Source organism: Thalia democratica, chromosome 6, assembly GCF_965202585.1.
Source record: "Thalia democratica chromosome 6, ktThaDemo2.hap1.1, whole genome shotgun sequence".
Taxonomy (NCBI): domain Eukaryota; kingdom Metazoa; phylum Chordata; class Thaliacea; order Salpida; family Salpidae; genus Thalia; species Thalia democratica.
In genome coordinates, this window is record NC_139170.1 from 4025040 (window position 1) to 4038052 (window position 13013).

General features: G+C 25.0%; 1 protein-coding gene across 1 annotated transcript; it reads left to right on the forward strand.

The window, feature by feature from the left end:
- Window positions 1-4022: 4022 nt before the first annotated feature.
- LOC145838135 (neurotensin receptor type 1-like) lies at window positions 4023-12718 on the forward strand. Its single transcript, XM_082945681.1, has 9 exons — window positions 4023-4123; window positions 5148-5331; window positions 7378-7511; window positions 7832-7907; window positions 8289-8431; window positions 11076-11241; window positions 11523-11641; window positions 11892-12066; window positions 12604-12718. Exons 1-9 carry the CDS (start codon window positions 4087-4089, stop codon window positions 12716-12718), a joined length of 1149 nt encoding a protein of 382 aa, XP_082801807.1. The 5' UTR covers window positions 4023-4086.
- The last annotated feature ends 295 nt before the right edge of the window (window positions 12719-13013 follow it).

Below are 13013 nucleotides of genomic sequence, written 5' to 3' on the forward strand. Positions count from 1 at the left end.
CTTTAGTTTTAAAGCTAGAAAAAAAAATACAATTCAACCATACAAAAGAAAGTTTTTAACAAAAACGGAACAAGAGTAAATATTTAAAACCTTTTAAGTGTTGTTGTTATCTGATTAAAAGTTCTATTTTATTCGTTGCTTTAGTCAAAAGGTTTTACTTTAGTTTCGAAGCTGTTACCTATTGTCTTCTATTTGGAAAGTTAACTGACTTGTTTTGTATCAATAGAAACAACGTTCGTAAAAAATATATTAAACAATTATTGTAAAAAAACTTTAAGTAATTATATAAGTTTTCATTATAATACTTAAACTGTTTAAATACTCTTTATAAAAATAAAATATCGAAGTTATACACACCTATTTAATTTTAATATCAATAATGTACAAAACAAAAAACTAGCTTTGCTAACAATTATGAAAACCCTATCCGTTTAACACAACCACAAACTTTTATAAACATTATTCACAATAAATTAGTTAGTTCACGTGATTTATCTATGGTTTGATGATCCAAGCATTTAGACTATTTTTCAAATTAAACATTTAAAAATTGATTAGAAAAACTAAAAAAGTTCAAAAAGCAAAATAATGTACAAAACTAAGTTAGTTTAACAAACTGTACTTAAACTTAGTTTATATAAAAAGACCCTAAAAGTTATAAACTAACTAGTTATAAACTAAACTGAATAGCTATTAACTTTGTAATTTTGTTAAACAGCTTAGAGTTAAATTTAAACAACTCCAAAATTTATACTTGAAGCATTTAAAGTTTAAAAATCTAGACACTTTAACAATGTACTTATCTGAAAAATAAAACTTTTTAAATTAACTTATCTTTTTTAGACGTATAATTTACATGTAAGATATGATTAATATTGGAAAAGCATACGAATACAAGCAGTAGTACAGTATGCTAAGTAGTTTTAATTTAGAGTAAAATTTGACACGGTTTTAAAATGATTATAAAAACTCAAAGAATGACTAAATGTTAAATAAATTGAATAAATTCCTTTTAAAATAACTAATAATGATATAGTCTTCTACTTTAGTAAAGTTTAAATGAGATATCAAATTTAATGATCATCAATTGGGTCGAAGTTTCGACAGTCAACCTGACCCAGCTGAGGCTTTAGATGATGGGCTACCAACATCCATAGCCCACACATATAATACAAAACAAGTAGTAGAACAGAATGTTAACAATTTTTAATAACTTTAGTAAGTAGACCTGGAGTAAAATTTGACACGGTTTTAATCTGATTACATAAACTCAAAGCAAGAGTAATAAGAAATGAATTGTATAATTCCTTTATAATAACTAATTAGAAAAAAAACTATTTTTGTAAAACTTCAATGAGACATCTAAATATTATGATCATAAAGTGAGTTTCTGTTTTTTAAAGTCAGCTTAGCTTGTTTTAACTTGTTTTTTTTTTCACATTTATAATAAGATTAAAAGTTTAATATGCTTAAGCCAGCACAGTTGGAAGCCAAAAATTTATAACAAAAATATTTTTTCCCATTAGAAAATATTTACAAAAACTTACTAAAATTATATAGTTTGTCAATAAAAACTTGTTTACATGTTTATTTAATTATTTTTTTCACTTTGTTCATAAACTATATAAATTTTAAAGCTTTTGCAACAAAAGAGTAATCTTTAACTTCTTTATTTTATACGGTAATAAAAATTTTAAACATTTAAATTTATGTGTATTTATGTTTCTTTATTTAGACTTTATTGCAAAAACAATAAGAACTTTACAAGTAATACAACAGACTTGTTACTTGTACAGCTCTTATTGTTTTAAATTTATTGTAAAAATTTAGAACGAAAAAATGAATTTTATTTTAGTTGGTAATAAAACTTAAAGTGTTTTGCGTTCATACTTTTTAGTTTTACACCTATTTGAAGTTTATTACTGAACATCTAAAAATTTTAAGATTATTACAACAATTTTTTTCTCTTTTCGCAATATAATGCAATAAAAAACGCAGTAAAATTCTCATTATTATTTTACTTTCTTTTCTTCGGCTTTCACTTTTTTTCACAACTGATATATATTCTCAAGCATAGTAAAAATTTTGTTTTAATTTAGTTTGATGTTTATAAGTGTTAAATACATACTTCTACAGAATTTAAACCGAATAGTTAAGGTTGTAAGTAAGGTTATTACAATTATATTTAAAGTAAGAATTACATAAATAAATTTTATATTTAATCATGATTAAAGTAAAACATTAGTTTTAAACATTAAAATAGAATTTATTTTGGAGTTATAGTAACAAAATTTTTACAAAAACTTTTTTTAACTTGTTAGAACGTTATTCTTTCTAATAGTAAAGAATATGGTATTGCTACTAAAGTCTGCTGGCAAGAAAATATAAATGTTTGCCATATATATTTGTATATTTGTTTTTTAAAAAGTAAATTTTTGCTTGTGAACTGTTTGTTTTAATTGAGTTTCAAATAGATAAATTTTGTTTTCTTTCAATGTCAATTCAATTCAATTTATTTATACACAAAACTTTAATTTATTTTAAAAGTTGTTAGTTAGTTCAAAGCTAAAATGAAGTTTTCTTACTTAACGCAATGAAAAAAACACAACAAAAGTGTATCATGAATTTACTTTCCTTTTCACTTTCACTTTTTTCAAATACAAAAAATAAGCCGTTAAAAATGTAAAATTTGTTAAGCACAGTTTTAATTTAAAGTCTTTTTTTCTTTTAATTAAGCATTTTTTTGTCTATTTTAGATAATTTCTCAGTAAAAAAAACAGCTGTTTGTTAATTAGTCTAAAAACGTGTAAGGTGGACTTTTGTTTTTAAAATTTTTGTAAACTTTATTGAAAACAAAATTTTTTACAAGCTAAACAGCGATTATATTTTAGTTAAGTTTAAATATAAAATCAAATCTAGTTTTAAAGCTGGTAAAACAGCAAAATTATTTCATTATTTTGTTTCAAACATCAATTATAAACAACTTTTAGTAAATGTTTACTAAAAGTGTACCTTTGTGTTGTACAGCACTATAATTTGTTTTTACAACGTTTTGTTTAAAAAGTGTAAAAAAAAAGTATTAAAAGCAAGTCACTGCATTAACACAAACAGTTGCATACAATATATTTGACAATACACCAACACACACAGAAACACATTTGTAAGAATCTTAAACCTTGTGCTTGATTCTGAACTACTGCTATATAATTCGCAATAAAACAATATTTTTTTTATTACTCGTTTACTTTCTTTTCTTGTTTCGCTGTTTTACAGTCAATATATTTTATTGTATAGGTCAAAACCATTAAAGGTATTATTTATGATGTTAAAGCTGTTTATAAGCGTTAGTTTTGTTATTTGATTTCTGTATAAAGATTAGTTAAAGATTTTGATTTATGTGAGCATAATTTTTTTTTGTAAAAGTTTTACATTCTTGTACTTTTCTTATTCAAAGTATTAAATTTCTTCAATTTTCTTAGAACTTTTTTCTACGTTTACTTTTAATAGAAAAAGATATTTGAAATTTTGTTTAATTTTGTAAATAATATAAAAAATTATTTCTTTCAGTTATAACTCAGAAATAAATAAAATCCTAAGTATACTTTGTATTTTTAATAAGCTCTAGATTAATGTTTAATTATTAAAGTTAAGTTAGTTTGAACAGAATTTGGCCTACTTTTTCCTAAAGGCAAATTAAAAATTCCAAAAAGAAAAGCATGAAATTAGTTTAAAGATAAAAGTGCTAATGAGTTTAGTAGTAAGCTTTTTCTGAGTTTGCATGAACTTGAAATCTGTTTTTTTTTTTAACAAAAACCTTTTTTTTTTATTTTTTAACCAATCTGCTCCCAGTGAATATCTTTAAATAGCTATGAAATTTTTCTTAAAACCTTTTTCCGTTTCGAATTTCAAACACTTCGAGAAAAGCCAGCATATGTTGACCGACAAGCGTATTTACTTTTGCATGCGCAGGTAGTTACTTTCCGTGTCTTTTATCTCTCAAAACTGACAAATCAATTCTTAACAGCTCATTAGTAATTAACTTGTTTTTTCACTGAAGGTCTTTGGATTTTTGAGTTCAAACTCACTATGGTCGACGTCGTTGATATGGTCAATTTTACTGAAGGTTAGTAATAAAATTTTGATTGAATGTTCGTTTCTTATTTAAAATGGTATTATAAACTAGTTAAGTTTACTTAATTTATTTTTAATGGTTTTTTATAATAGACGTTAAATTATATGTGTATATTTCTTAAATTTAAAATAATATTATAATTTCTTTTTTTATTTTTTTTTACTTAGTGTATTTATTTATATGCTTGTTTACAGTTATTAAAGCTTGATAAGTGTTTATAGCTTTTCAACTACTTAAATAAACAATAAATCATGAAAACCTAACATTTTCACATAAGTGGTGTGTTTGTTTATAGTTTATTTTTATTATTATATGTGATTTTTATCAACGCACATGAAATTTACGGTAATGAACAAACATATAAAATTCTTAAATTGTAAAAGTTTTTGTGTTTTATATTTTCTGTAATTTATCTTAAAAGTTTGAAGTTTCAAAGTTTTTAATATAAATTCGAAATACCAAAACCATTACGCATAACCCAAAGTTAAAGGTTTAAAATCATTGTCACTAATTTTTAAACGCTTTTGTTGAAATGATTCAGCTAAAATTTCTAATTTTTTAAATTTTACGTTCTAAGTTTGACTTTATTTATTTATGTGATTGTCTATAAATGTACCTAAACATTTCAAAAAACTTTTTATAGTTTTTAGGACAATTTTATTTGATTTCAGTTCTGTTTTAAGTTTGACATTAGTTTGTTCATCCTAAACAATTAAACTTTAACAAGTTTTATTCAAAAACAAATTTTTACAAAGCACCCTTAAATCTTATTTTAAACTAGTTTTTTATTATTATACTCACTAAAATTAATCATTATCTATTAATATTGCATCACTTATTAAAATACAAAAGACCAGTTTTCAACAATTTCATCTGTTAACCTGAAATCATTATACGTCATTCATGACGAAGATATGGAAACTATTATATCTAAAATAAAAAGTTTATACTCCATGTTTTTATCATTCCTTTAAATTTATTTTATAAATTTATTTGATTACAAATTTTGTTTCAGCTTTCAATTTATTAACAACTTCTTCCGCTCAACTTAACTCGTCTTTTGACGGTAATGACGTCAGGATGAGCGGTGTGACGTCATACGCGGGCAACGTCATCGTTTCATGCTTCATTGGTTTCATGCTGATCGTGGGAACTATTGGCAACGTTTTGACCATAGCTACCATTTCATCTTCTACCAGGTTTAGTTTTTTTGTTTTCAGTTTTGTTTGTTTTAATACTTTGAACTGATTATTTACTTGAACTTAGCATTTTAACATAGTTTTACAAGACTGTGCTTAGCTCAGATATAAAAACAAGATTTTTTGTTTTGCTCAGAACTAGAAAAAATTAAATAAGTCTGATGTAAGAACATTTTTTTCTATTAGGTGAATGTTTGTTGAGAACTAAAATATTTTGAAATTTATACTTATAAACAAATATGATAGTTTAAATAACAACTACTAGATAAATTTATACTCACCAACGGTAAAATGTTTATTGTTAATTTTGTAAAGTTGTGAAAACTTAAAATTCAGGTAGGAATTCTGACGTACAACCTATTAATAGTAATGTTTTTATACTAAATGATGGAATACTACCTGAAGGTTTTATGTTTTATGATGTTTTGTCTATAAATTTCCGTAAAAGTTTATATCATAGTAAGTGTTTTAAACTTTATAGAAAATTGTTGTAATTAGGTAATAATTAATGAATTTTCGCATTTTTTATTAATTTATGATTTTTAAGAGTTTTTATTGTAATTTAAATGCAAATGGTTTCCTTAAATTTTCTTAAGTTTGAAAGAATTTAAAAATATTATTCTTAAAAGTAGCTCTATATTTCAAAGTTTATTTTTGAACTAATGCGAAAATCCAGACTCATAAACATTTCAAGTTCAAAATAATTTACTGTTAACTTATAAGACATATTTTTTTGTATAAGGTTATTCGTCACAACAGATCAATTGTTTTTGACAATTATTTTCAAAACTTTTATGAATTTATAAATATTTAAACGTTTTGTGAGTTAGCAATGGCCGGTAGCTCGCAATGGCATTTAAGCGCAATTTTAGGTTTCTAATAAATAATTTAAATTAAAAGTTTTTAAATTGAATTGTAATCTTGGTGTTAGACCTCCAGTTAATCCAAGCGAAAAGTTCAAATTCAAGATTTTGTTTTTCAGGAGTTATAGCTAATGTAAAAAATAGGTGTTTTAAAGTAATTTAAGTAAAGCATATAAATTAATAACAATTTAACTATACTTTATGAACTTGAATTTAATTAAAGTGTATGTGTATAAAGTTCTTAGTTCTTTTTTATTTACAATATTTTGGTTCAGGAAGTTTTTGTACAAAGAAATAATTTTAATATAAATTATTTATCATCGTTAAATATCTCCAATCATACAATAAATACACAACAAACAGTCTAATCAATTTCAATCTTTTTCTATGCTTTTTCAAAACATTACAACATTTTTATTTAATAAAACATTCATAATATAATTTTTAAAAGCAAATGGTTGAAATTAAAAACACAAATTGACATTTCATTTTAACCCTTTATATGAATCTTTTGACATTGAAATTAAAGGCATTTTTTCGTTTTGTGATATTAGTATTATAAAACAACAATCGTTTTTAATAAGTTCAAAACAAACAAAAGCATCAATGAATTGACTGATAATGAAACATTAAGTTATATAAAGGTAATAACACTTGAAAGTAAACAACAAAATTACATGGCGCTTGATTCAAATCTCAATAAACTATAGTTTAAACGTAAAATGCTTTGCATAAAGAATTACATGTTTTTAAATAGTTAACTAAAATCAATGTTTAATAACTTCTTAATAATTTATACAGGAAAGTTTTACTTGCTTAAAGATACAAAAAAATTACTGTGCGAAAACTTTCTATTTAATATATTTAAGCATTAAATTAAAAGCATTTTTGTCGCATTAAGTCATTGAAGAAATAATATTAAAACATAATAATAGTAACTAACTAGTAGAACTTTTATATAAATAAAAAATATGTCCTTTAGTTTTACTTGTTGTCATGTTGTCATATTTTGTGTTACCAAGTTTATTTGTTAATGCTATAAAAAACATTATTTAAAGCATAAAGTAAACTAACCTTTTTTTTAATACTAACACTTTAAACATTAATATGGGTGATGACTTTTTTAAAATGTTTATTTCTAGAAAACTCTTAAGTATTTTTAATTATTTAATACTTCATTCAGGTTACAGACAATATCAAATTACTTCATATGCTCGTTGTGCGTCTCTGACTTGTTTTCAGCCCTGATTTGCTCCCCCTTGTGGCTTTACAGAAGAACTTGGGGCTTCAATGAATGGATGTGGGGAGATTTCCTATGTAAGTTGCCAAGTAACGTTTCTAAGTAGCCTAAAGAATAATTAAAATAGCTTTTTTTTTTAATTTAGTATAGATATGACATCATATTAAAAAAATAAACCTTCTTAAATATTTATAATACAACAATACTGTTTTTTTCTACAATCAACTAAAAATAAAACTATCATCCATCAGTATATATGCTTTCAACTACTTTACCAAAACTAAATATTATTAATTTAGTTATTGGATAAAAAATTTTTACTAGGTCAGTGAAAACTTTGTTCTCGTTTTTAATTATGTTTATGCCTGAAATATTAACAATTAAACTTTTTCTTCAGGTAAATTTTACTGGGTTGCCGATTTCACTACCAATTACGTCACAGCTCTTCACATTGCCTCATTTGCCGCTTTCAGGTTTTTATTTAAAAATATTGAAATAGTTCAGTTATGTAGCTCATTTTACAGTTTTTAGTAACATGTTAATATTTTATCTTCTTATCTTTAGCAAAGCAAGTTTAGTTATAAAAACACATGGTAGTTATTCAAATCACCTAGTATTCGAAAATTAAAGATTTTAGAATTAGATACAGTTACTTACATTTGAAAATAAACGCATTTTTTCGATATAAAAATTTTTTTAAATCGTATTTATGTCACAACTTTTTTTATCAAACTAAAACATATAGTTATTTGTCTTGAATTAAAAATATAGCTCAGTTTACTGAAATTTAAAGATGTGTAAGTTAAATATCTTATTTACTACTTGGTTTATTAAAGTAAAATTTACATTTTTAGGTTCGCGGCAGTGAGGAAACCCTTCAAGGTGTGGGACATCCCGAAGAGCAGGACTCTCACGTTGATCCTGTGTCTGTGGATATTCTCGTTCATGATCGCCGCTCCGTTGATGCTTTTCATGGGAATAAGGGACAATAATGGGGGTTGGTTGAATGTAAGAAAAATATTTGTTTTTTTTTACGGTTTGTCAGAAAAATAGTACATAAATTTGTTAAAAATGTCTACTTTTTACTCGTCTGTGATGTTCATGATCGCCGCTCCGTTGATTTTGTTCATGGGAATAAGGGACAACAATGGGAGTTGGTTGTCAATAAACTATTATTTATATTTGTAACAATTTTAACTTTGCCACGTGCTTAAAATACGTTGAAATAAGGATTTGTTAACAATAATGACGTAGAAATGTTCAACTATGGTAAGTGTATATATTGGCTGTATGATCCGAACAAGGGTTTCTAATATTCAGTCATATGAGTTTAAGAATTTAATGGATTCATAAGCTGCATAGAGACCAACAGGGGGCCGCGACTAGTAAAGGAGCACAGGGAGGCCGTGAAGTCATAATTATTAAGTTGATAGATATACTGGAGTTCATGATGAAGGGCAAAAAAACGTTCTTATGGCAGTTTTTTGAAGAATCCTGTTGGAGATGGCGATTGCTTTTTAAACTTTTTTAACTAGGCACCCTACAGAAAAACAACTTTGAAAACCCTGCTCTAAACTACAACATTAAATTCTAGAGCAATTTCTGAACTACGGTTGTTTTGTTATCGTTTTAATTTCTAGACCATACTTGTTAATTTATCATTTACACATGTTTTTAAGGGTAACATTAAAAGTGAAGAGATTAAGTTATAAGAAAATACCTTTTAATGTGCAGCTAGTATAAAACCTCGATTTAACTGCAATTTATCAAAATCAAAGTGTATTTTTGAAACCAAAGTTTGTGAAAATTTCACAAAAAAAAAAAATTTCTTAAAATTCTTGACCTACAATTAAACTTAAAAGCTGTTTTACTGGTGTTGTTTATTAACTGAATTTTAAATTTATTTACATCATACTTCATAAAGCAATAAAAATATCACATAAATTTATGGTTTTAGATACCAAATGTTTACTTTAATTTAATTTATCTCAATGAATGACAAAAATATGTTTTTATCAAGTTGATTTAAGTTGGTTCTTTACCTTTTTATTTTAATTAATTCATAAGTCATCTTATTTAAAGACAATAAATTACACAGGAATTACCATGAAAACATATTTGTAAAGGTCAACCAATATTTTCTGTAAACATATATACTAGAGAAAAATGATATGTAATATTAAAACACAATATTGATTAAATTCAAATTAAATTAATTCAATGATAATCAAGTTAAACGTTTTACAGGATTTACTTTCAAAAAACTAAGTTTAAAAGAGTTAAGTTATAAAGTTTTTTTTGATAGTTGAAAACAAAAACATTTTTTAGACAATAAATACTTATAAGCTTTTTGAAATAAATCATTAAGAAATAAAGCTGTTGCATTAACAAAAAAAGATCTACAAATTAAAGTCAAAGCAGTTGTTTATTGCTTCATATAAATCACTTAACGATAAAATTGTCTTATATTATTTATGACTATAAGCACCAAATGTTGAATTTAAATTTCATGTTTATTAAAAAATTTATTGGGTATTTACAACAAAAAGTTTAAGTAAGTTTATATGTTTTTTTAATTGATTAAAATTTGTCACACTATTAAAAATAAGTAGTTGTAAAAAGGCATCTAACAAATAAAAATTAAGCAATTGATGAAATTACAAAATAATTATAAAGTTATACAATTTTAAGTTAAAAAATTTAACGATTTTTAATAAGTTCAAATGAGTCTATTTCTTAGTCAATTGTAATTCCGAAGTTTGAAATGTTAATATATTTGTAAGTTGTTAAAGCATATAAATCAATTACATTATCATTGCTACGGTATTAGGTTTAAAAGAGTTCATTTTTACTTTAACTTTAGTTTTGATTTTGATAAACAAACATTTTAGTCTCAAGAACATATTTCATGAACTTTCATGTTCGCTAAAAGTAGAAACACAAAAAAAAACTTTTTTAATCAATATATATCTTTAATCAATAATAAAACCTTTATCAGTTTGTTAAAAATAAAACAACAGTTTCAATGCTTATAATAAAAGTTAATTATGCAAAGTAAAATTCAATACTCTTTCATGTAAAATAGATAAAATAAATGCTGTAATCAATATCTATGAACTTTAAAGTACATACAAAAAGAAACTTTTAATGTTTTTTTTGTCAATAACTTGACATCATAAAAGTAAAAAATACGGTTTTGAATAAATAAACTAACCAACATAAGAATAAAACTAGAAAGTAAAAAGTAATACGTTATACTTAAAACTTGAATAATATTCAATAATAAAAATAGTACTTGATACCGTTAAACTTAAAAAAACTCTTTTTGAAATGTTTACAGATTTCAAATTAAAAAGTTAATGGTCTATGTTTTTTGCAATAGGTGAAAATTATACAAATAAAATAAATCAAACGGTTTTTAGTTAAATATAGAAAAACAAAAATAAAATCAAACCATTATAAAAAAAAACTAAAAAGTTAAATAAAGTTTTAAACTTAAAATTACAAGTACAAACAAAAAGTAACTGTGTAGCTAACATCGGCTAATTTATCAGAATAAAACTTTTTTAATATTTGCAAAAAAAAAAGACAAATTGATTGATTTCTATTCCAAAAAATTAATATATTATCTATATTTAAAGAAGGGCAGATAGGAGGTTTCTGGCCATCATGTTCAATAAAAGAAGATTGGGTGAAAGATTACCATCTCTACACGCTCATCGTTTACCCTACTATATTCCTGTTTCCACTAGTGCTTATCATCATGTTCTCATCTTTGTTGATTCAGCGGCTAGTTCAGCAAAACAAGTGAGTTGGTTTATTTCCAATTTATAATAGTAACAGCATTTTATATAGAATTTTTCATAATTGTAACTCAAGTTACAGTTAACTCTATAGTTAACTCAGCTACCCTACACTTATAACAAAAAAAAATGGTGAACGCTAAAATGACTAATAATAATAATTATAAGTATTAAAATAAAAAGTATGTTACAATAGCAACTGTTTTAAATAAAACAGTAATATGCTTTGAAAAATTTTAATAAAACTTGAAGATTTTCAAAATCTTATCATTTTATTATTAACAGCTGGTTCAACGGAATGTACGACCACAAGTCAACCGAAGTGGAAACCGTGTCGTCAAACATCGTCATGGGTCAACGATTTTCATCGACCCCGACCGCCAGCCAGACCAACACCCTGGACAGTCCGGATGGGAAGAAAGTCAAGAAGGTCAATATGAAGGTCAAGACCAAAAAGTCCGTCAAGTTCGAGAAAAGGTAGGCCATTTTATAATTATTGAATTTTTGGTTTATTAAACTGTTATACTTAATTTAACACTTGTTGTTTGTTAAAATTTATTTATTCTAAAAATCTTTCTTAAATATATTATGTTAATATTAGTTGTTTTTAAATTTTACTTTGTGAATTTTTATAAAGTTTTTAAGTATTTTTAGTTCATTATTTTCATTACAGGCACCGCAAAACCTTCTTGCAACTGGGACTTGTGGTTTTAAGTTTCGTTTTAGGGTACATCCCCGCTTCTGTTTACCTTATTTGGACGTCTGTTACGTCACAAAAGAACCAATCGACTGACTACTGGTTCGGTGTGGGGTCTTATCTGTGTTTGAGGTTGTTATTTAATTACTTTTTTTTCAAACTTGTAATATGTTAATAGTGTGCTTGATACAAACAGTATGTATGATATAACTAATATGTTTAATTATGGCTTTTAATTTAAATGATAAATCTTAAATACATTATTTAATTTTTTTTTATTATTTATGGACGACCGATTACTGGTTCGCAGTGGGGTTGTACCTGTGTTTTAGTTTTATTTTTCAATTAACTTTACAGCTTTAAAAACATTTTTTATTTATCATTTTGTAGAGCTTTAAAACAATCTGTGTTTTAATATTGATACTGATATAGCCAAGCTGTCAACATATTTTGTGGTTAAGGTAATAAAGTTTACAAAAGTTTTAAATGAAAGTTCAGGGTCTTACCTGTGTTTGAGACATAGAAATGACAATTTTTTTTTGTTTTTATGTTCAATTTAACTTGTTTATTATAAACTGTTTATTGTTTCAGTTTTTATTGGTGATTTACTCAATTTACTGAAAACAATCACGTTTTAGTATTTTTTTTAATTTTGAAAAATATATTCAGGCTCAGCGAATGCCTGAACCCGGTCATGTACAACCTTGGCTCCAGCAAACTCAGAACCGAAACAAACAAGCTGCTGGCTAAAATGTGCGCCAAATTTCAAACAAAAGAAGTGTGACGTCATACTCAACATTCGAAGTTGATGTGACGTCATAAAAATTGAAACTTGTTACGTCACGATAAAATTTTTAGTTTATCACGTCACAGAAACTATACGAAGGTTTGAGCGATAGAACTTTGTTTTTGAGGAAGCAGTGCAGTCTGTGACGTAATAATGAGAACAGTGTGACGTCACAGAAGCTGTTAACGATTGCGGAAGAGAAAGTCGAAATTTCGTTCGTTTTTTTTTTGAGGAAACTGTGAATTCGATAAATTTCTTACGTAACTTGTTATTTTCATTTTAAAATTTTCGA

Coding starts and splice junctions, on each gene's coding strand:
- LOC145838135 (XM_082945681.1), top strand. CDS start 4,087: ATGGTCGACGTCGTTGATATGGTCAATTTTACTGAAG. Junction 7,512..7,831: donor GATGTGGGGAGATTTCCTAT/GTAAGTTGCCAA, acceptor CTTTTTCTTCAG/GTAAATTTTACTGGGTTGCC. Junction 8,432..11,075: donor AATAAGGGACAATAATGGGG/GTTGGTTGAATG, acceptor CTATATTTAAAG/AAGGGCAGATAGGAGGTTTC.